This window comes from Boleophthalmus pectinirostris, unplaced genomic scaffold (assembly GCF_026225935.1).
Source record: "Boleophthalmus pectinirostris isolate CB_2022bp ecotype Guang Dong unplaced genomic scaffold, ASM2622593v1 HiC_scaffold_16, whole genome shotgun sequence".
Classification (NCBI taxonomy): Eukaryota; Metazoa; Chordata; class Actinopteri; order Gobiiformes; family Gobiidae; genus Boleophthalmus; species Boleophthalmus pectinirostris.
The window spans coordinates 5,132,605-5,158,380 of NW_026571095.1; the positions used below are offsets into that span (position 1 = coordinate 5,132,605).

At 40.0% G+C, this 25,776-nt stretch overlaps 1 protein-coding gene across 1 annotated transcript in view; it reads right to left on the reverse strand.

Moving 5' to 3' along the window:
* The window catches only part of st3gal3b (ST3 beta-galactoside alpha-2,3-sialyltransferase 3b), a 122,578-nt gene that overhangs the window by 39,379 nt on the left and 57,423 nt on the right, over window positions 1–25,776 (reverse strand). Inside the window, 1 exon segment of the mRNA XM_020940934.2 lies at window positions 25,080–25,269. Coding sequence (XP_020796593.2) covers window positions 25,080–25,269 — 190 coding nt within the window.

Genomic DNA, 25,776 nt, shown 5'->3' on the forward strand with positions numbered 1-25,776 from the left:
TGAAACTACTGGTATTTGATATTTGAGCAGGTATTGATACTAAGAAAGCCACATTTGCAGGACAGACATTTAGAATGATGTTGAGCTGTATCAGAACAAGTACTGTATTTTTCCAACTATAAGTGTCACTTTTTTTCATGGTTTGGGTGTTTCCTGCGACTTATACTCCAGTGCGATTTATATATTAACATTTTTACACTGGCAGTCACAAGAGGTTCTAGTCTTGTGTGTCAGTATCTGCTAATCCTGTACCACTGTCACTTCACTCTACTGCACATGTCCCCTGCAGAAAGAGCTGAAAACAGTAACTGAGCAGCAGAAAAAAAGTTTGGATTAAGCAAGAAACTTGTGAGGAACTGGTGGAAAGTGGGGCTGGAGAACACAGCTTCAGGGTAACTGGGAGAGTGTGCCATGAAACTTTCCTGGAAGTCATTGAATGGATGGACAAAGCCTGAACTTCAGTGATACCGAAACCATCCTGTCAGAATTCAGAAAGGCCAGAATAATTCTAACTGGAACTGATGTTGAGTCTGACGACAGCGACACAGAAGAGGAAACGACACTCTGTTTACATCATGGATCTATGGTTTACCTCTGGAGGTCGCGAAGTTGTTCAGAAGTGACACCGAGGATGAAGAATTAAATGGATTTAGTGATTTGGAGTGAGATGGAGAGTTTGTTAAACTTGTTCTGTTCTGTTGTTTATGTTATAGTTTATCTGAAGAACTGTTCATATGTGACGTTAACATACCAGCTGCCTATTCAGTCAATGGTTCTCTATTCTATTGTTATTTCAAGATGAAATGTTGGCTCCTGGTCTCTAATTTTATAAAATAAATCTCCCCCCAAAAGTGTGACTTATATATGTTATTTTTCTTCTTCATTACACATTTTTTGGCTGGTGCGACTTATACTCCGGAGTGACTTTTAGTCTGAAAAAGTATACGCCTATGGACACTATGGAACTACCTGGACCACTGAGGGATTACACACATATAATACCCATGGAAATATAGGCGAGTTTCAGCTGACGTCATTGTTATTAAAAGCCCGCGTTGCATGCTGGGAAATATTTTGGTCAGAGGCAAGAAAAATGGTAGCGGTCAAACACAGTGCGTAACCTCATGTATTTATCCCTGATAATGGTAAATTTCTGCTGCATTATCGGATGCACAAATAGAAGCACGGAAGGAAGGAAAATGTCTTTTTCATGTTCTGAGTGAAAAGAACCGCTAACGGTGAATTAAACGTCTTTCAAACATCCGCAGAGCAAACGTAGAAGATCCTAACAAACCGTGGACTCCAACAAGTTCAACAACACATCGAGACTCTTGGAGGTTTTCATCTTTTCTGCTGTGAATGGCCCAGGAGTTTCCACCAAGTCATTGTGATGTGATATCACCCAAAGTGAATATTTGTCCAATGGTTTGGTCTTGGGTCCTCTGCCAATTTTTAGAGTGGATAAATAACCGGGATCAATACCCTTTACATGCTTTTTCGCTCCATCCGTCATGTTGAATTAGCGTTTATTGCCGCCAACCAAAATAATTCCCAGCATGCAACGCGCGCTTTTGTCAACAATGAAACTCGCCTATAAAAGAAAGTACTATGGTTTAATGTCAAAAATCACATTCTATTGTCTAAAAAAAGGGGTATTTTAATTTATTATTGTGGTATTGGAATCAGTATTGCGTATCGAATCTCTACCTTAGTATCGAGTTAGAAATTTTAGTATCATGACAACAAGGATTTCAAATGCCTGTTGAATGACCAGGTTCCAAGCCCTGGGAAGCGTCTTGCCCAAGGACACGTCATTGTGCATTGCAAATTTACAGACAGTGAAGATCAAGCTGCCAACTTTCTTGTTTGTGAGCGAAAGTGACACTGAATGCACTGAGCTGTGTTGTGTGGTGTGGTGCAGTGGGTTGAGTGTTCACCCACCAACAGGAGGGAAGTCTGTTCAAACACTGCCCAAGAGCCACAAGACAGTTCTTTTGTCTAGGTTGAGACAGGGGAGGAGCAGTGACCCTCAAGCATCAGAGGATGTTGGGATAAAGTGCTAAAACGCTGCCTTTTTAGGAGGTGCCACAGTGCCCCTGTCAGAGCCCCTGTCAGAGCCCCTGTCAGAGCCCTGTCAGAGCCCTGTCAGAGCCCCTGTCAGAGCCCCTGTCAGAGCCCCTGTCAGAGCCCCTGTCAGAGCCTGAAGGAACAGAAAGTCAGCTGCCTGTGAACTACGTTTGTTGAAGAAGCCATACGCATTTTCTTTCATGTAATAACTGGAGCTGGGCAGTGTTTAAAAAGACAGATTAATGTGCCAAGCCCTAGTAATAAACTATAATTTGTTTTGACCCAGTAGAACTTGTCATACAGGCTCAAAATGAGACCGCTGTGTTCCATCTACATCTAACTGTACAGTGTTTTTACTTCTGCAAATCAGGAAGTGTGCTGTTAGCATGATAGTTGTTGTTCGCATTACCCAGAAGTTTCAAGACGTGTGGTTAATGGTAAATAATTAAGCTGATTCATAATAGCCTAAAGGAAAGAGCGGAATAACAAAAGGTGTAGCGTCTTTTTCATGACCCAAAAATGTATTCATATATATTTTGTGGTTTTGTTTTGTTATTTTTGAAGTTTCATCAAATTTAAACCTGATATCGCTGTTTCCAAAAGATTCCAAATCATTCTATGGAGACGTCTTTAACCACAGTTCTAAAGCTGAAGCTGCCTCTGTTGTTGTGCACACACTCTCGCCCCGCAGCCTGTGGAGGAGCAGAGTTGAGGTCTGTCCCTGCTCAGAGGAAGTGGCTGTTTCCCCTCTCCCGCGACAGCTTTATGGTGAAATTGGTGTGGATTATTAGCTTTAAGTGCGCGCACTCGGCTCTGCCACTGCACCTGTTAAAACAAGAGTCAGCTCCAGAGATAACTTCAAGGTGCACGACAGGCTCAAGACAGGCTCAAGACAAGCCCCCGGAGAGGAACTACACTCACAGAGGACTACTGAACACAAAAACTAGTCTATTTGATTTAGGTTTTTTAAAGGAACTGTATGTAGCCAGCGCTGTTACAGTTTTAAAAAAGGTTCTACCGTCAGGGGTCAATCTGTCAGTTCTCAAAAAGTCCAGAACAGCCGCCCCGTCTACCAGGCATTGACCGTACTAACAGCAGAGGGCGCTAATATCATAATTTGCCCATTTGTTGAGCATAAATTGCATAGGCCTAAAAGGAGAAAAGTCCAAGACTGTTTTCAAAGTAGGAAGTGAGCATGGGCGCGCTTCTGGCTCCATCAACTCTGGCTCCAATTGACTTGAAACATTGTCACCCGTCTCTGCTCAACTGCTGCAGTAAGCCTCGTCATTTTGGTCTTAAAATGTTCGTATAAACCCACGCTACATGATTCAAGCGTTTTTATTTTGTTATTTTGTTTTGTGCTAGCCTCAGTGAGCTTCATTTGCCTCTATTAGTCCACTTCTTTACACAGTCTATGGGTAGAACAATCACAACTGAACCCAAGTTGTCAGGGTCTTAACCTTCACGAGAATACATACAAGTTTTTCTCAGTATATAGTTCTGAATGTCGGCAGGTGCTCGGGTTTAAGTAGTGACCAGTCAAATCAACCAAACCAACTGCATTTCAACATTGAATCTAATCTGGAGAACAAAAAGACCAAAGTAAAATAAACAGCTGCTTCCTGCTCAGAGTTTTTGTAAGTAAGAATGAATCAGCATTACAATTGTTATCAGTAAAAGCTGCATTTGATTTGAACATGTTTACTTTGTATCTGGGGACACAGTTAGGTCATATTTATGGAAATGAAAATCTCAGTCTTACAAACAAATCCTTTAAGTGCCAGGACATCCAGGACAACTTTCTGATATCTCCCCTACAGACAAATGGCAAAACTACGGAGTAGTAGTGCTGTCACGATACTAAAATTCAAACTCAATTTCGATACTAAGGAAAAAGCTTGATACTAAATACTGCAATGAACACATTTTCAATACAAAATAAAAGTGCTTTCTTTAAAAGTGCACTGTGTAACTTTTTGGGGGGAGGGTCTGTCACCTGCTTTTATCCACAGAGAAGTTATTGCTTTGCCTGAAATATACCTAAGTTATATTATTTGGATTTATTCAAGTGCAGGGGATTTTATTGTCTTGAAAAAATAAGTACGCAAGTAAGTAAGTCTTTATTTATATAGTGCTTTTGGCAGACATATGTCACAAAGACGCTTTACAGAGCATTTATAGATTCATTATTCTTTTCCTCCGCACCCAGTGATGGTAAACTATGATTATAGCCACAGCTGCCCTGGGACATACTGACGGAAGCGCGGCTGCCATGCCAATCTGTGCCATCGGTCCCTCCGAACACCACCATCACTCACGCATGCACCACTTTCATACTAGGTAATGTGGGTGAAATGTCTTGCCTAAGGACACAACGACAGTTTTTGTGACTGGCGCCTCCCTATGGCTCCTGATTTTCCCAGAGGTCGTCCCATCTAAGAACTAACCAGACCCGGCCCTGCTGAGCTTCTGATCTGACAGGATCAGACTTTAACAAGCTGGTATGACCACTAAAAACATGTATTCTTACTGAGAGCAGGCACACTTCTCCACAGATCTGACCTGTAACTTTGGCCTAGTAGCGTCACTTGCTTGACAGATGTTTAATGCCATACTATGGGACATGTCAGCAATAGCATTTCCACGGAGATTGGCAGATGACCTTCTACCAGAAAAGTTATGCCGTGCACCTTTAAGTGAGCATGTGGTTCTATACAGGTGTTTTTAACGTTCAAGATTACTCAAAAACTGCTCAAAAACTGTCCAGTTTTGTCACGTTTATGTGATTTTTTCAGTATCAACACTTGTTAAATTGAGTATCTATTTTTTATATCGGTTTTAGTATCGATTAGTATCTGATTTACGATACTTTTGACAACTCTAGTGGGAATTGAAGTGTGAACACAAACTAAAAAGCTGCTTTGGCTTTTGCAAACAGGACAATGACAGACTGATAAATGAACTGACTCCAAGGAGCATTTCCAGGTCCAGCTATTACATCTAATTATTCAAATGGAGACAACATCAACAAATGTGATTAATGAAAACCGATTATACACCTTTCAAGTTGTATTAGTTGATAAATGTTTATATATGAAAAAATAGTTATGGTTTAATTAAATTTGGTTTTGCAACACTTTGCTTAGACTTAGATTAATAGTTGCTGGCCGGCTAAAGATTACCTAACTTGTGCGAATCGAGCAGAATACAACTCCAGATACGTTTTCTGATGTGGGAACAATACGGTAACATGGCTGAAAGTCCAAAATAGACAATTGGGCCTAATCGGAAATGTCAGATTTTAAATGAGTGACTGCGAAAAATAAATAAACAAAAGCAAACAGTGATAAGAATACGAGAGCATGAGCTGTTGTATTTGGCAGGAGTTAGTTTGATGTTGACGTTGCCATGGTGAGAAGGGCTGGTTCCAAGTTGGCCCCGGGCGGGACTATTGAGCTAGAAATCATTCACGCATTTGATAAGACTATGCCTGAGGAAGAACAGTGCTTTAATGTGGCGAAGGAACCCAAAAGAATAACCAAAACCACACCACGGCAATTACAGACAATAAGCACTGTGAGTGTCAGCGATGGTGTGTTTGCATAGCCTCATAAGTACAGTGTAATGACAAGTTTACTCCTGTCAGAAAACGTGATAAAAGAGAAAAATGATTCGAGAGATGACAAGGCCGGGGAAAGGTATTGTCAATAAATTATAAAGTGGAACCAGAGACATGTCGGTATTTGGAGGTGTGCCTAAATATGTGGTGCGTGAGCCTGTTCGTGTTGCGCAGTGATCCTCAGGAGTCATAACTACGTTTACAGTCAGTTGGAGTCATTTATCTCCTGCTTTGGGTTGGTCCAGTTGTTCAGAACTTTGGTAGCAAAGGTGAAGTCCAATGGAGATCAAGAGTTCAGTCCACTTCCAAGTTCAGTCTGGAAGTAAATTTTCCATTTTTCATTTTCATTTTTCCCACAGACTTTTGGAAAACTTTATATATTAAAGCGTTCAAAGACATTTCAGAGGCAAATCAGCTACAGGCAAATTAATATAACACATTGGTTTATAAAAAGTCATCCAAAAAGCACATTGAAGATACAAAATCTGTTTTGATATCTGAATTGTTTATAAAGTTTCAGAAATCAGCTTTACATACAATTACAGGTCTTGTGGGCATTAGTTATCCTATTATTATTTATTTACTTTTTTAAGAAAGTCTGTAGGAAAACTAAATGAACCAGGGGGTGAGTAGGGAACTCTATACCAGGTCTAAACCAGGTCTAATGGAGACCTGGTTTAGACCTGGTGGGATCATTTTGGTGGCACTGTAGCGGTTTTCAGGACGGTGCCGGTACCAGTTCCCTCACGAGTTACAGTGGGAACCAAACTTCTTACCACTTGATTTCTCCACCATATTCCACACACACATTTTCATTGTTTATTTTAGTGTGTGTGACCCAGATGAACCTGTTCACATTGACTGTCGTCACGATTCGCTTAGGAAAAAAAAAAAGTTTTACTTGGTTCTCATGTGGAACCAACTTTTTAGTTCCCCAATGCTCAGATTTTCATCGTGAACACATCAGTCGGTTAGAGATTAGGTGTGGATCTCTGTCAGCCTGAAAACAGTATGTGTGTGAAAAGTTTCAGAACCAGCACTAAACCCGTCTCAAAGTGACATGTTTACAGTTGTGCCAATAGCCTGTCCCTGATATTAACTTTTCATTCTGTTCTATTCATTTTAATGTTGCAGGAAATCAAAAACAGTGCCACAAAATAATGGGTCTAAATCCAGCTGACTAAAGACTGGATTTTCAACTTAATACTGCCCTAAAGACGTGCTGCCAGTCTGTGCCAATTAACGGTTTCCAAGACATACAGTACAAGACAAAACACAGACAAACAGAGTGAAGTGTCTTGCCTAAGGATACAACAAGCGCAATAGGTGGGATTGAACCAGCAACTTTAAGAGTTGTGGTCAGTGTTGCTACCAGTTCAGCTTCTGTTGCCACTCCTTGTGTAATTACACTGGATACAATGGTGTAATGAACCCCCTCCCAGAGAACATGTCAGAATATGCCAAGAAATAACAGATGGCGACGAAGGGGAAATTTTGTAAAGTTACAAACTGTAGGCTTCTCCATCCAACAAACGAAACATGAAACTCCAGAAGGCATTGTTAAAATCTTTGAATGTGCTCGGATCAGAACAGTGTGTAAACAGAGCTGGTGTTTAGTTTTGGATAGAACGGTGATGCAATGGGATGAATGGAAACTGTAAATTGTTTTGATAAATATTTTTAAAACTAAAATTACCATTCATGTTTTTAGAATTAAGAAGAAAAAATCTTCATAAATTCAGAACTTCAAGAATTTTAATTTTTTGAATAGTATTTAACTACCAATACTGTTCAGACTGACTGTTTTTTCTTAGTGGATTGTTTAGAATCTAGAGAAACCGAAGGCTGTTAAGATCAGTCGACATTTTTGGGACAATATACAAGCGTGATTTTTATTATTGTTTCCCAAATTGTGCGATTTAAATTTTCCAAAACCTCCCCCACAGAGCTTTTTTTTTTTTACCGCAAACCTGTAAGAGCTGTGCAGTCAAATAAACCTTTGTGTATAATCTTTACGCAGCAGGTCAGCCAAAACTAAATATTGGTTTCTGCTCGAGATTTAAAGATATTACGTTATTTTCTGATCTATGTTATAATGTTGATTCCACATCACAAACACAGCTGGAGTTGTGTTTTGTTTCATTCACACACTGCATATTTCGGGTGAGTTCTTCTCTCAAACAGAAAACATCCACCTTGTGATGTCATGTGGTAATACAGGAAGTGCTCCACTGTGTTTTTATACTCCACACACATTCACTAGAATCATTTGGATCATTTCAGACCTGGAGTTGCCAGTCTCTAGTGAACTAAAGGTAAAATGCAGCTGTTAACTTGAAAACTACTGCTTCATGACATCACAAGGAGAAACAGAGCATTTGGAGCTTTGGAGGTGTAGACAGATTAATAATAAAGAGTTACTCAAACATGTGTGAATGAAACAAAACACAACTCCAGATGTGTTTTTGAGGAGGTAACAACATTCCAACATGGACATTTCAATATTGGACCTTTAAAGCTGATAGACCAGGAGTGTCAAACTCATTTTGGTCCGGGGGCCATGTCCAACCGACTTAGATCCCAAAGGGACTGGATCAGAAAACTCATGTCATATAAACCCCAAAAATAACAATAAGTTCAAATATTTGTGTAGAGAAACACAAATCTACTACAGAAATCTTTTTTGATTGATGAACTCTTTCTTTTACAAAATATTATAATATTATGAACAACCTGAAACTTGAAGAAAAATACAATTTCAACACAATGTTTTAACATGAACTTGGATGTAAATAGGAATAAGTCAGTTTTTGTTGTAAAATCCTGCACTCGGCTCCACTTTTCTCATGTTGGACATTTTGTTGATGAGGGTGTCACGGTCAACAGTCAAAACGATCGTCCTTTAAGAGCGTTTGGAAAGAGACAAGTCTTCATTTGTGCTGCTCTGGTGGGAGGGGCCACGTACAGAGACGCTGGAGACGCTGCTGTGATAAACACCACAGAAAATTAACAAGATTTTAATAGAAAATATAATTCAAATATTTTAGTAGAAAATCAGCTGAGGGTCACATTAAAGGTTTTGGAGCCTGTGATAAACAATGTGCTAAAAAGTGCAAATATCCAACCAATGCATCTCTACAAAACAGACAAAAAAAATTATTCCATGTAAAAATTCAAAAATCAAAAGGATCAAAATGTACTAAGAATCTCGTGAACTCTGGATCAGTTTCTGTTTTAATGACTCACTATCAAAAAGAACTGCAAGCACCGATACAGTTCCAGTTTCAGATTTCCGCTTCTCGCCGAGTTCGGTCTATAAAAATCAAACAGCATTTAGGCGTAGACCACTAAAAGCCTTGTGGTCAATTACGAAGTGTTATTGTACTCAAAACAGATTCACTTTTTATTAGCTTTGCATGACACTTACAGATATCCTACATCCGGATGCACTGCGAGCATGTGGCCTTTTAGCGATGTAATGTGGACTTTGTGGTCAGCTCGAAAACACACTCCCGACGCTGGGCTTTCTCTCCACGGTAGCGTTAGTCTCACTTGTTCATTAGCGTGGCGTACATGTCTCACTTGTGGTTTTGCTTGTCTCGCCGCTAAAGTGCTCCAATGAGGAAGAAAGGAGAAGTTTCCAAAATAGGTGCAAAACAAGCCATTAGGGGCACGGCTGACCAGGAATGTCAAAAACGCCGTGTTATAACTTTTCCTGACCCCTGCTCCCCTTAAACGGCGCTTTGTGATGGCTCCTTTTTCCATTCGCGCAGAGGTCATGCCCGGTGTGAAAACAGCGTCTGCAGCCTCCCATGACGGGCCCATGGGAGACGTGTTTGGATCTCGTCTCATAAAAATGCCATCTTTCCAACGGAACACTAGTTTACCAGGTCAGAAAGTAGCTCGCGAAACCAGTGGCCGAAGAAGCGCACAAGTTTGTTACTGAAGTAAAAGTACAAATATAGGAGCAAAAAAAAAAAATAAAACTCAAGTAAAAGTATTAAAGTACCTGTTAAAAAATGAAGGAGTAAAAAATAAAAGTATGTCACACAGATTTTGAGGTCTTATAAAACTTCAAATGTTGATGACTGAAGATTTTTACCATTTGTGATGAATTTTCTTTGTATATTTTTTTCAAATTATGAACTTAATTAAAATAAACCCTGAGCCTTTTCAGCGGAGTAGAAAGTACAGATGCCTGTGCTCAAATGTAGACAAGTAAAAGTAAAAAGTATACACCTTAAAATACTTCAAATGTACTCAAGGAAAGTACAGATACCTACATTTTTTTTGTGAAATACAGTACTTTACTACTTTTACTTTGCTGCGTTCCACCACTGCTCAAAAAAATCACTCTTCTTTTCTGGTGGAGGGTCTGTCACCTTCTAGTTTCTATGGTCAGTGTTGGGGAGTAACAGATTACATGTACCTACGTTACGTAATCAGAGTACAAATTATGAGTAACTGTATTCAGTTACAGTTACTGTACCATGAGTGGTAATTGGATTACAGTTACTTTGTTAAAATAAATGGATTACATGGTGGTATTTTCCTGTTTTCACATTTTGGGCTAAACCAGGACTAAACCAGGACTAAACTAGGACTAAACCAGGACTAAACCAGGACTAAACTAGGGACTAAACCCTAGGACTAAACCAGGACTAAACCAGGACTAAACCAGGACTAAAAAGCAGGACTAAAAGCAGGACTAAACAGGACTAAAAGCAGGACTAAACCAGGACTAAACCAGGACTAAACCAGGTCCTAAACCAGGTCTAAACCAGGACTAAACCAGGACTAAAAGGCTAAACAGGACTAAACCAGGACTAAACCAGGAAAAGGACTCTAAAAGCAGGACTAAACCAGGACTAAAAGGTAAAAGGACTAAACCAGGTCTAAAAGCAGGACTAAAAGGAGGACTAAAGGACTAAACAGAAAACCAGGACTAAACCAGGACTAAACCAGGACTAAACCAGGACTAAACCAGGTAAAAGGACTAAAACCAGGAAAACCAGGTAAACCAGGTCTAAAAAGCAGGACTAAAAGCTAAAAGGGACTAAAACCAGGACTAAACAGGACTAAACAATGACACTAAAAGAGTAAATTGGACATAATTTAAGGCAGCAGTGATCTCATATAAAAATCATTTCTATCAATAATATTTTTTATCTGGTTAAGGAAAAACTGGGTTTTTTATTGTCTTTATGCAGCCAAAACGTCTTATGTTAAAATCTTAGTCTTTGCTCCTCGACAGCAAACAACTGCCTCTTCATGGAGACTTGGACTCAACAGACAATTTGAAGAAAACAAACAAGAATATTCAGGATGTGGTTGGTACATTCATGTAGTTTTAAAAAGCATGACAATATCAAGTAATCCAAAGTATTCAGATTACATTACTCACTTTTAGCCATTTAATGGATTACGTTACAGACTACATTTTGGGGTATGTAATCTGTAATCTGTAGGGGAATACATTTTAAAAGTAAGTCTATGGATATGTCATTTCTCTGTCTGGAATGTTCCACAGTATGACATTAATCAGATCTGTCTTACATTTATTCAGTTGCAGGTGGTTTTACAGCTCAAAAATACTAAAAAAAACAACAACAAACAAAGCTTGTGAAATACTGTGAAACATTCCAGATAAAGCAATAACATCTCGAAGAAAAGCATCTGACGGACCCTCCACCAGAAAAGTTACACAACGCACCTTTACGAACTGAAATGGGGCATTAGTTGGGTGATTTTTTCATTGGGATAATAAGGATTTGTATAGAAAACAGTTGAAAGTGAAATTCTTGGAGTGCTTAATGGCCCCTTACATAGGACACGCTTTACTAGGGAGATTACAGGTTGGCAAATATTTCATGCCAGACTTAGTCCATTGTAGTTCTGAAGCCCTGGCTGTAACACATGGTTTCACAGCCAGGGACATTACAGCGGCCAAATATCTCAAAATGATCACCATACTGAAGAGCTTAGATTACACTATTTTCTGATCTATGTTATAATATAGTTTCCTCATCACAAACAGACCTGGAGTTGTGTTTTGTTTCATTCACACACGTTTAACACATACATTTTGCATATTTCAGAGTTCTTATCTCAAATGGCACACTCTTTTCCACCTTCGTTAACATCATTATTAGTTTGTACGACCATAAACTGTAAAATAAAATAAAACTGGCATCTTTAAATAAAAATGAAGATAAGAACTATGGCTACGTTTACACTGAAACGCATCACCATATCGAAAACGATCTGCATCCAGACACGTCGTTTCTGTGTCCGCAAGTCTTCCCTATCCACACAGTGTTGAGCATATTTGTTTTTGTTTTACAGAAATGAAACTTAAAACCACATGACTCATTTGCATAAACTAAGCTAAAAAAACAGCTCGATATTCTGTCGCTGATGTGATTCAGCTTCTGTCAGACTAAAGGACACGACTCAGTGGAATCTGAGTGTTCTTTCTGTGACAGAGGGGTGTTCTGCTGATGGTGAGTCTGTTCTGTGTTTCTGTCGTGTTGGAGATGGTTCATGTGAAACTTTTCAGAGATTATACGTCTGCAGGTCGTACACACAGACACACGTTTATATGAATGGACAGATATTCTAGCCTCTTAGTGTTTTGGTGGTGAATTACTTGGCGGTGCACAGACCTACATCAGAGTATCAGTGTTTTCAGGCGTCCACACAGTGCTGGATCAGATCTGTACTCAGATGAATTTGTGGGAGCTGGAGGCACCAGATCGTTCTGTCTCTGGAGCCATTTTCAATCAGATTAGTGTGAACGAACACTGCATCTACAACCAAAACAACTCGAATACACACTAATGTGGATGGAGTCTAAGAAAAAAATGTGATTGTATTTCTGTTCAAGGGGTTAGTGTGTGGAACAACTTGAGTGATAATAAAAAAAAAAAAAAAAAGTTACACTGAAACACCTTTAAAAAGAGTATAAAGTGTTTTGTTCTGAAAGATATAGAGCTCTGAAATGAATTAATTCTGCATTAAATTTTGTTAGTTTTAATTTATATTTTGTCTCTTATATATAAGTCATAAGTGAAATTGTAAACACAAACGTACTGTTTGTATGCTGCTTTTCTTTCATTTGGCATTAGAAGTATTTTTACTTCAGCCTAAACCCTTTTGGTCATAATCGATGGGGTTGTAGTCTACGTTTGGTTTGGTTTAGTTTTGTAGTGCTGCAAAATGACTGAATAAACTAACTAACCTTGCGATGTCATGTGGTAATACAGCAAGTGCTCCACTATGTTTTTAAACTGTATGCACCTTCACTAGTATCATTTGGATGATTTCAGACCTGGAATTTCCAAGCTGCACTGAACTAAATGTAAACGGTAGCTAGGTAAAGGTAGATAATTAATGTGAAAACCACCACTACATGACATCACAAGGTGGAACAGAGCATTTTGAGCTTTGGCTATATAAACAGATTAATAATAAAGAATTATTCAAACATGTGTGAATGAAACAAAACACAACTTTTGGTATGTTTTTGATGAGGTTACAAGATTATAACATGGCTTAAATCTCACAAGAATCCAGTGTTTTTTGTGGGGTTTTTTTACACTGCTTTTCTTTGCATCATTGCCTCAAAACGATGCATTTTTAATATTGTCCATTTTGTTTTTGATTTTTGATACCTGCCATCTCCATCAGCCTAGTAAATGTGAGCGCAATTCTAGACTTTTGGAATCAGAAAGAGCCTGTGTTAATTATGGGCGCTGGTGAAGCTGATTCATGTTGGAAACACCAGCGTGGGTTAATCAGACAGATCCGGGGCACTGCTGTGTGTTGGAGCCGAGTATGTAAATGTTTATGGACACATGGACGCATGCTCCAGAGCTTCTGCACACATGTTTGGGGTTTAGACGCGGGCTCTTGTTTTGGTCTCTCCACTTGACATGGTTAGTGAGGAAGTAAGTGCAAATATAACTCCAGGTTTGAACATTTGTGTGTTTTGCAGAGTAGAAGAAGAGGTTAAGATAGATCACCAGTGGTCTTTGTGGCGTGTTTCCAGCTGTTTGTTGGTTAGAGGTTAGAGTTGGTTAGAGGCTGGAACAAGATACAATGTCCACAAGACAAGAAGAGAAACCAGACTGGATCTACGAGCATCAGACAATTTAATTTACTTTTTAAAATATATCTGCTGTCATTGTAGTGCTGCTTTTTATGACTACAGCTTCTTAAAAAATGTGACTGCTACTACTTAAATCAATTTTTTAATCAAATCCAAATGTAAAACTAAGGGGGAAAAAAATCTCACAAGTTAATTTTCTTTCATTTGTATGCAGTCTTTTGGCAATTTGATCTCGTGCAATCTTGAGGCACGAGATCTTGTCCTGTCACAATAACACATTTTGAAGTATAATATATTGCTGACGTAAATATAGATGATAAATGATAATAAAGTAAAAATTATAATTATGGTAAAAAATATGAGCTGCAAAAATAATTTGAAAAGCCACAATGGGCACTGCATGACAACAGACGCTCCACAGAGAAAGGTAAAAGACCACATAAGAGGAATCTGGAACATGCTCAAAGCGTCTCAGCTGACAACATGTGTTTTAAAAGAGCAGTGGCTCTACTCCAAGCTCTTCCCAGGTGACTGAACTCCTCACTCCTATTTCTAAGGAAGCGCCAGAACCGTGTGGAGAGCACTTGACCATTTGGATCTGGGATCGGGCCTGTTCAGTCATAAGTCAGGAGAAAGAGACTGTAGGTTGAGAATGTAGAAGGGGCTTTAAATCCAGAGCTTGGCCACGCTCACACTTCATTCTTAACCACAAAACGCCAAACTCTCTTGGTCATTGGAGCGTTCATGAAACAAGAGAAAGAGTTCAAGTATCTTTGGTCGTGGTTAGTGTTGTTCTGATACTATTTTTGGGGGATCCAATCAGATACTGATACTCGGCTCTCACCAATACCAATACAAGTCTGATACTGCATAGTGGGAAGTATGGCTACTAATTTTTGTTACAGTACAAGAGCAAAAAAAATCTTCTAAAAGGCTATTTTTTAAGAAAATCTGCAAGAATAAATGACATTTTGAGGACTGAAGTGTTAGTAGTATGTCTAGACGACAAGTAGTGCTGATTTAGGCACTTAAACTTTTGTACTTTGTCACTTTCTACCACAGTGCATGGATAAACTAAATCTGAGTTAGCACTGCTGCCGGCTGCACTATCCATAGCTTTAGTTATTTTAAGTTTAGTGTCCACACCAAAGGCTAAACTGAGATATAAAAGAGGTAACACAAATATCTTTATCATTATTAGTATTTTAAGCGTCTGCAGAACACAGAGATTGAGATTGTGATTTGGTCTGAGTATTCGTGGATATGACACCTGAAAAATGTGCAGTATCTGAGGTTTTGCAGATTCCAGTATCAGTATCAGAACAAGCCCACTTGTGGTAAAACTTCAAGATTCAAGATACTTCATCCACCCGACACTAAATGAGGAATGAATCTGTGTATAACCAGGTTCCATACAGACCACATGAGCTGTACGCTGTATCTCTGTGGTCTCTTTACATCGCCTAACGCAGCGCTCTGGACAAGTGTTTCCATCCGGTGGTGTTGTATTTAAAGGTGAAGTACTTCCTAAAAGGATCCTCATCTATCATGTGTCCGTGTCAGTGGCGAGAGGACTGCCCGTGTAAACAAAGTGCACTGATAGGACGCCTGCTGTTTACTGTGGCCTGTATATATTTCACTGGAGTGTTTGAAAATCCCCCCGCACATACAAACAACCAGTGCAGCGCGCGAGAGAACAGTGAAATCACAAGGGAAGGAGACTACACGGAGCAACTGTGCCAAATGGTGTTTGAGCACATGTGTAAACAGCACAGAATCGCCCAATCACCCAGAGCGGGGCAGGTAATGCAGGATTAGGGTGGGACCTGCTGCTGATGGTGCTGTGTACATAAAGGAGGTCTATGCAGATTTCACTTGTACAACATGTTTAGTGAGAAGGTCTGTGATCTCCACCGGCGCTGATGAGGAGAGGGAAGCCTGTGTGACCAGGCTGCTGTTTTCTGCTCGTTTCTTCCTTGTGGTTTTGGAGATATGATTATGTTTCAAATCCATTTAAAAAGGCTGCAAAAGGCGCTTAGACTCAGTGTAATCAAATTTGTGCAATTTTGTGGGTACTTTTACATTTTTTGTTGCCTGAACCCCAGCCAAGTATTCACAGGCACATTTAGGTACAAGAACTGCTACAACAGGGGAGCCCAATACGTCGATCCCGATCTACCAGTCGATCTCCAAGGTCGTGTGGGTAGATCGCCGTGTCTCGCCTCGGACTCGCGTTTGGACTCGGTCTTGTCTCTCACTCAAGGTCTGACACTCAACAAGTGTGATCATATTTCATTCCGGCCGCTGCTGTTGGTAATAAACTTGTAGCGGGTGCAGGAGCGTGTGGGGCGTCTCAGTGCAGCCTGTGCGCTCATTTGAAACCCGCAGAGACTCTACGGCGCATCACAAACACACACGCTCCCTATGCACGGCTCGTCTGCAACAGCGTGTGCCCTCGTGTACCAGCGTGCATCACAGGGCAGGTTCAACTTCCTAAACATCCTACCTGTCCATCTGCCTCACGTCAGCACGCCGCCCCTCGCCTTTTCACGCTCTCGCTCCTTCCTGCGTACAGCCAACACAAGCCCCTCCCACAGTGCGGCTGATTAGAAGAGCAAGACCAAACATGAAGCAGAAACGAGTCTAAATTTGTGTTCCAGTGTTGGCACAAAGCAGGTCTACAGCATAGAGCGGATCTACAGAACAGACCTACTGCCACATTTACCTGAAGTTTGTCTAACAAAAGTGACAAATGCATCTGTGTTTGTCAGGATGTGCGTTTGGTTTGGTAAATGTGCAGAGGCTGGTAAATATCACTGCAAAACCAGAAAAGAATGTAACTCCAGTTTGGAACTTTAAAAAACAGGTTTAAAAATCTTACCTACTTCCTTCACTTTTTTCACAGTTTTGTGTAAAGTGCCAGAGGAAGTTCTCTTAAAGAAGAGGTTCTCAAACTGTGGGTGAGGGTCCAAAAAAGGGGCACAGAGTGTTTCAGTGCAGTTTGCTTGGCTTTGTATTAGGTAGATCATTTTGACTTGGTCATTTTGTAAGTAGCTCACATGCTGAAAAAGTGTGAACACCCCTGTGCTACAATATCGGGATTCAACATTTTTTGTCAATATGGCCCACCCCTACTAACTATCACACGACTTCACAATGAGCTGAAACTGTCCGGCTTCCCCTTTGTGGCCGATTCCTGTGAAAATAACATTGCATTTGACAAAGCGTGTACTATTTCCATCCCCAGTGACTCACTAGCGCTCCAGCTCCGCTTAAAAGGAGCCGAGTGGAGCAAGTTTGTGCATCTCTGCAGCTGGAGTTTGCGATAGGAAATCCCCCCGTCACCCCCTCGCCTCCTTTCTCTCTCTCGGACGCAGATGCGAGAGCTCCAAGTGACAGGGACGCGATCATATTTAGATAGGGATGTACTCCTCTGTGCTCCCAACACAGTGTTTAGGTCCCTCGCCCATTAGTGTACGCAAGGTGTGAGTCACGGACAACAAGCACGGATATCGGACATTAACTAAACTTTTAAGTACTCCAAAACCTCTTCCGTGGAACAAACAATCCGGGCACACTTTCCGAAGCACACTTTCTCAGAGGACTTTTTAAAGCGTTGTAAACTGACACACTTTCACAGTTTGGAGAGCTGTGGTTACGGGACAAAAGTAGGGTGCCAAAAAAGCATAGAGAAATACACGGAAGGCCTTTTCACAAGTCTGAGTGGGAAAATATGTGAAGGTCTAAAAGACCCTTGATGTTTCTTTACAACTGTAACGATCATTACTATAACAACATATCGTTCAAAATATGAAAGATGGAACTATATTTTTGGGGATCAATAATTATCGTGTGTACATTTTCTTTCTTTTTTTTTTTTTCTTTTATTATTTAAGTCATAAAAAAGTTGAATAAATCACTTCTATGACTCATTACAGATGCAAACTAAGTACTAAATTGTTTCTTTCTGCTGTTAATTTATTGCAGCTTGTGATTTTTTAACAAGATTGTAGATTTAGAATAGTGTTTGTGGTTTAAATCTGCTTTAGAGTTTTTGTGTGAGTGGCATAAATTGGTTTCAGTATTATTTTTTATCATCTATATTTACTTCATCAGTACCATAAATTCCGCACTATAAGCCTCTACTTTTTTCTCACACTTTGAACCTTGTGTCTTATACAACGATGTGGCGAATATTTGGACGGATTCTTTGTTTGGTACATTGTCCATTCATAAATAGGTGAATTTCAGCTGACGTCATTGTTATTAAAAGCCCGTGCTGCATGCTGGGAAATATTTTGGTCGGAGGCAAGAAACACGGTAATGGTCAAACACAGTCTGTAACCTCGCGTATTTATCCCTGATAATGGTAAATTCCTGCTGCATTATCGGATGCACAAATAGAAGCACAGAAGAAGGAAAATGTCTTTTTCGTATTCTGAGTGAAAAGAACCGCTAACGGTGAATTAAATGACTTTCAAACATCCACAGAGCAAACGCAGAAGATCCTAACAAACTGTGGACTCCAACAAGTTCAACAACACATCGAGACTCTTGGAGGTTTTCATCTTTTCTGCTGTGAATGGCCCAGGAGTTTCCACCAAGTCATTGTGGATATCGCCCAAGTGAATATTTGTCCAGGTAGTTGGTGATTCTGACCAGAAATTTGGTTTGGTCCACCTTTTGTCGGGGTTGAAAAGGGTGATTTGTCGTCCGTCGATGCTTATGACCAATTTCTGGTCAAATGGTCTTGGGTCCTCTGCCGTTAGAGTGGATAAATAACCGGGATCAATACCCTTTACATGCTTTCTCGCTTTGTCCGTCATGTTGAATTTGTGTTTCTTGCCGCCGACCAAAATGATTCCCAGCATGCAACGTGTGCTTTTGTCAACAATGAAACTCCTATATGGTCTATGGTTTGGTAACACAGTGGATACACACAGTCTGAGTCCAGAAAACACCGCTGTCTATGGATCTAGTGTTCACATGAAGTTGCAACACTAGCTAGTGATATTGTCAGTGCACTCAAATAGTTTATTGCCGTGTAATCAAATAAATTATGATGTTAAATGAACATTAGTGAGGGGGATACGTCTTACCATTGTGTGTAAATGACGAGAAGAAACATCTCAAAATTCAGTAGCCGTACATCCACTCACACCTGATCGACAGAACTAACCCCGCCCCCGAGAGAGTCTGAAATCTGCTGAAATCCTCCAAAACACTGACATGATACAGACAGAACAGAGACTCTTTCTGCAGGAGACATGTGCGGGGAGACTGGGGTGATGCATCGAGGAAAATTATAGTTTGATTGTGTCTTGAACAGTTATTTTGTTCTTCCTACACAAACCCTCCTCATGGAAAACACACAAAGAAATGCAGATGATGCAGCTTTTAAGTTAAAGGTGATTGATGTGACTGTGGAAGAAGGAAACAGAGCTGCTGCACATGAACTCCACCGCAGTGAGTCGATGGTAAGAGTTTGGCGAAGGCAGAGAGACGAACTGACTCAACGCAAAAAGACGACAAAAGCTTAAGAGGTGATAAAAGCAGACGACCCCAACTTGAAAATGTTCTTGAAGATGTGAACACCTGCGGCTTATATTCAAATGCGGTCTATATATGAACAATTTAAAAATTTTGTTAAAATGTAGTTGATGTGGGTAATATTCAGGTGCACTCTATAGTCGTTTCAAAAGACAGACAGAAGCGAGGCTGCCATCGACTCCTCTCAGACCGTCAACACTCACACACCACATTCACACTAGGCAATGTGGGTGGAGTGTCTTGCCTAAGGACACAACAACAGCTACGGCTACCCCACTATGGCACCTGATATTCCCAGCGTTGTCCCATCCAAGTGCCAACCTGAGATCTAGTGAAATCAGGCTTAGACAAGGAGGTTTGGCCACATTGCATTAAGAAACACAAACCTGGGCGTTGGTCAGTCCTGTCACTGTGCTCTGGTGTATCAGGTTGGTGGTTAGATTCCTGAGACTAGAGGGTTAGACATGTCCACTCACACAGTCTATTCTAGAGACCCAATCACAGCTCAGATACCAGACCCAGCTCCTCTCCCGCCTGGAGCTTCTCTCACCGAGTATGTCCAACTGAACCTGAGCCTGAGACATGACGTTATGAGGGGCACTCTGGACCAGGAGGTGCAGTCTTCCTCTCGGAGCAGATCAAAGCTCATCATCTCGGCTCCCAGGGGCCAGAGCTATTATCCTGGGGCCCCTCTGCTCTGTCCTCTGTCCTGACACAAGCCGGGGCCCTCCTCAGCTATTACCACAACCCCCATCACCTTCAGTCTAATGTAAATCCATACTTTGCTACAGCTGCTCTTTTAATATGACCTTCAGGGAGCATTATAAAGTCCACTGTCCGTCTGAGGGGGATTATATTATATTATGGAGAGAAATGTCACCTTCCAAAAGTGCACTAGGAAGCAGAATATGATATATAGGTTCAAGGAAAAAGCAGGTCCCAAGTTGGAACCAATTGTTCTGAGAGAACATTTGCATGGATGCTTAGTTGTTCAAAAAAAAAAAAAAAAAAAAAAAAATCTGCAAATCGTTTTTAAAAAAGGTTATTTGAACTTTTTAATGTACAGGGTGTCTCAGAAAATTTCACAGGCCAATAATTTTGTCAGTTCTTCTTGAAATAACCTCATATTTTCACAGACTGTATAGAAACAGATCAAGACTTTATATTGAATGTTTTATTTTTGTTCTGTTTTCAGGTTGAGCTGTTCACTTCCAAAGGGAAGTCATTTTGCGTCTAGGAATCTGCTGCACTCACCCAAGACTGTGCAGCCTTCAAAGCAAAATTTGGAAAAACTTCAGCATCTGGCAAACAAATTTGGACTTGGTACCAAAAATGTCAAGAGGAAGACTGATTATGTAGGGCTACAGGATCTGGTAGACCAAACTGTCATTCGAGGAATCTGGGTTTCCAAACTTGTTCTCCTTACAGACTTCTTGGGGCTTCGCAAGAGTTTTTCACAAACTTGACCTTCTCTTCTGATGTTGATGATGCTCTCCCGGATCCGTTCATTTGATTATATACAGTACATTCTGTGAAAATTTGAGGTTATTTCAACAAGAACTGCCAAATTTATTGGCCTGAGAAATGATGTCAAATTTTTGGGACACCCTGTACTTGGCTTTCCAGATCAATAATGACAAAACTTGATAAATGACTAAAATATACAAGTTAAAGGTGCACTGCACAACATTTCAGGCTGGAGGTCCACCACCATGGAGATGCTATTGCTTTGCCTGCAATGTTCCACAATATGGTATTAATCTTATATAATATGCATGTATTCAATTGTGGGTGTTTTTATGGCTCAAAATGCTGTTAAAAACAATCAGCTGGTGAGCCCTCTTCCACGACACTTACAATGCAGTCATACAAGACACTACAAAAGTCATTTTTAAAACCACCCTTAATAAATGTACTCTTACTTCAAAACAATATTGCTTTAAAAATTATATTTAAAAATAATATAAGTAGCATTCGTTCCGGCTGCTATCGTACTTATGAATAAATTGTAATCTATTTATCTAAGATTGTGTGTTTTCAACATATTTAATGTTTATTGTGATTTTAGCAAAGTGTGATGGATGAATTTAACTAATTGTTTATAGAACAAACCATTCTGCACTGGAGCCCTGTAACACTTTATTTTGTAATTGTGTTTTTATACGTGTTTTGTGGATGAATGAAATGTGAAATGTGGAACCTGCCTCTCAAATCGGCAAAGCAAATTTACCTACAGGTACGAATAAAGCAACCTAACCTAACCTAAACATGTCAAAAATTTAATGAATACAGTTTAATCAGGGCCGTCTTTCATAATGTCACCAACTACTCGAAATTCCAGAGGCCACTGAAGGCAGCACGGAGTAGGAGTTAGGAAACAGGAGAATGCCATTAAAACACCATATACACAGTTAAGGAGCAAAAAAGTAGATTTAGTCTTTTTTTAGTGTCCACTTTAACAGCCACTTTCCCTCTCCATTAAACACAGGCTCTGCCTCTCAGGCCTTATTAAGTGGCCCATTGTCCTGTGCTTGAATGGGCCCTGCATAATACAAGACAGAGTTAAAGAGAAGAATGGAAAATCATAATAGAAGTGCTTAGAGGAGCAATCCGGGAGAGGACACCATTTAGAGATAAGGTAGACTGGCCCCTGTCAGGTGATTAAGGGGCCCCTCGCTCTGAAAGATGAATGGAAAATGGTCTGAGTGACTAAGTATTAAAGCTGCATTGTGTAACTTTTCTGGTGACGGGACCATCAAATGCTTTTTAATCCATGGAAGTGTTATTCTGGAATTGTCTGGAATGTTTCACAGTGTGGTGTTAAAGCTTTCTGTCTTCATGGAGAAAAACTAGACCGAAGTTACAGGTCAGATCTGTGGAGAGGCAGTCAGAATGTCTGTTTTTCTAGGTATTTTTGAGCTATAAAATAATATAATTTGTAATAAATGTAAGGTAGAGTTGTTTAACGTTATACAAACACTATATGAATGACATATCCATAGAAACAAGCAAGAAAAGTTACTCAATGCATCTTTAAACCAAGAAAAGCATGTTTGAATTTCCTACGCCATACCAGGCAATTCTGTTTTCTTTATTATGCATTATTTTGTTTAGCTTTCTGTCATGTTTTAATGTTGTTAAAACATGACAGAAGTGTTTCTAAATGTCATCCGTGCATGTTTGAGCAATTTAGCGATCTCTTCTGGGCACTATTCAAAGCCTACAAGCCCACGAGCTTTTAAAACCACCTACAATTGCAATGAAAGGTAGAACTGTTTAACGTCACACTGTGAAACATTCAGCAGCTCAGTTAGTTGGGCGTTTGTCCGCTGATCAGAAGGTTGTCGGTTTGAATCCTGCTCTCGACATAAACATCATTGGTTAAGCGGTCAGATCCACTCACTCACAGGTTGGTGGTGCAATTTCAGCTCCCACAGATGAACGCTGCCGTTGTTTGAGGAAGACACTTAACCTACTTCGCCCCCAGTGTCTGTGAGTGTGTGTGTGTGTATATGAGTGTAAATGTGTGACTAGTTCCATGTTGTAAAGCGCTTTAAGGTGAAAAACCATTTACCATTCCAGGCAGAGCAACGACATATCCACAGAAACAAGCAGGTGACGGACCTCCAAACAAAAAGCTGCACAGTGCGCCTTTAAACAATCTTGCATAACTCCATGGAAACACGGTTGAGAAGAAGCAAAGATGACTTCAGTGTGAAGCATTTTAACTATGTGAAGCATCTTAGCTACAGTATACAGCGCTGTCGGCTTCAGGAAAAGGCCTATATTTCATAAGGGGAGGAGGAATGTTCAAAATGTGATCAGGTATGTTCTCCATGGTGATAAACAGAGCAGCTCTAAACACACTGCAGCAAACGAAGGAAAATGATGAGGTTTATTTTCAAACACTAATAGTCCAGATATTATTAGTCAAATCATTAGAGTATAACAGTGATGGAATACAATCAAGTAAAAATAGTAAAAGTACTGTACCAAGTATACATTTTAGGTATCTGTACTTCACTCAAGTCAGTTTTGTAGTGAATACTTTTTACTTTTCCTTCACTACATTTAAGAGCAGCAGGTCTATGTACCTTCTACTCCAGTACATTACTGAACTGGACTGAAAAGTGAAAGATGCACTGTGTAGCTTTCTGGGTAGGGTCCGTCACCTGCCTGTTTCTATGGATATTAGGGATGGGCATGATTAGTCGATTAATCGATAATTGATCATTAAGAATTTCATCGATTACGTTCATTTTAATCGACAAACTGAATGTAGGTTGCTGTGTGTAGCGTGACCAAACAGGAGTCCGTACATGTAGATCTCTGCACTCAGAAGGAGCGAGACACAAACAGTCGGTCAGTCTGCAACGTACTGAAGTGCAAATGCGAACGATGTGCAACGATGACTTGTACAAGAAATTCCACGCTTTCCGTTGCGTTCGGGACAAGTGTGAGTCCATGTGCACAGTGTATAAAGCAGCACATATGTTTCGGTGTCCAGTGGGAAAAAGTTTTACCAAGGTGAGAGTCGCTCAATGTCGATGACGAGTCCCCACCTCCCTCCCCCGTACGGTGTCCTGGTTTTGACAAACACAAATCTGGTCACACTAACCTGTATTCCACTGAGTCATGTCTTTTAATCCGACAGAAATTGAACCACATCAGCGACACAAGAGCTGTAGTTTTATCTTCGCTTAGTTTATGCAAATTAGCGATGTGGGTTTTAAGTTTTGTTTCTGTGAGAGTTGAACAAAACTGAATTAAACACATTATAATGTCAAACGGATTGATGTGGCTCTAGAGTGGTTACGGTTTATATGTCGTAAAGTTGAATTTATTTATGCAGATTAGTGCAGATAGTAATAATAATGATGATCATTTTAATATAAAAACGTTAATGATTAATCGATAATCGATCGTTAATTCTTCCAGCGATCGATTAAGAAAATTTCATCGAATGCCCGTCCCTAATGGATATGTCATTGCTCTGCCTGGAATGTTCCATAGTATAACTTTAAATACATTTATTCATTTACAGGTGGTTTTATAACTCAAAAATACCTAGAAAAACAGACATTCTGACTGTGAGTGGGGTCGCCTCTCCACAGATCTGACCTGTAACTTGGTCTGGTTTGGTCTCCATGAAGATAGAAAGGTTTAATGCCATACTGTGAAACATTCCAGACAATTCCAGAATAACCCCTCCGTGGAGAAAAGCATTTGACAGACCAGTCCATCAGGAAAGTTACACAATGCACCTTTAATGTTTTTTTATTATAGTTTGAAAGCTGCTGAAAAGCCTGAGAGTTTATTTGTAGTACGTTTGTTGTCTGAGCAAACAAAAATATACAAATAAAAACAGATTCAGTTGTTTCTGTTGAACAAAATTTGGAGCAAGCACTTATCTAAATCACTATATTTGAAGCCTCACAAAACCTCAAAATCTGGATTATCTGAAAAATCTGATAATAACCATATTTCTGTGTGCGTGTAAATGAAGACAATAACTTTATCCATTTCTAGAAGCTGAAAACAACAACTTTAGGAATAATTTCTCCACTTTTATGCATTGCACTGATTCAAATGACTTGGAAAATACCGTGCTGTAAAGATCTGACAGGCAGCTCATAATCTCTGCTAATCCACTGCCCTTGAGAAGACGGGCAGTGACAGGTGAACTGGACCGAACCAACTCTTCTAAGTGTAATCTGCAGTGATGCTCCTTACCAGTTTCTCCTTGAAGACCATGTGTCGGAGCCATTTGAAGTCCAGAGGTTTGAAGGCGGAGAACACGAAGAGGGAGGAGCCTTTCTCGTAGTTCTCGGGCTTCTGGATGGCTCCCTCTGGGTAGGTGATCCTCATGGTGGTTTTGGTCCCTACGTCGTTACTGTAACCTTTCACCGGGGCTTCATTTAGCCTGGACAAAAACACAGATAGTGATTAAAGGGCCCAGATATTACACTTTTTTCTGATCTATGTTATAACACAATAAAGTCAGTCAATTCAAATCAATACAGTTTGTCTAAGTCTAAAACTGTGTCCTGATAAAACAAATATATATAACTGGAGTTCACACATGTTTAACACACACCTGCACATTTAGGTTGAGGTTTAGGATTCTTCCCTCTAACTGAAAACTCTTTTCCACCTTGTGACGTCATGTGGTAATACAGGAAGTGCTCCTCTGTGCTTTTAAACTCTGTATACCTTCACTAGAATTATTTGGATAATTTCAGTCCTGGAATTGCCAATCTACTGAACTAAAGGCTGAGTAGACAGACTAATAATAAAGGTTGTGTGAATGAAATTAACACAACTCCAGGTATGTTTTTGATAATAAAATATTATAACTAGTCACCTAGTGTCTCCACTCAATTTCATTTCTCTCTAGCGACTAGGTCAGGAATCAGAATACACTAGATCA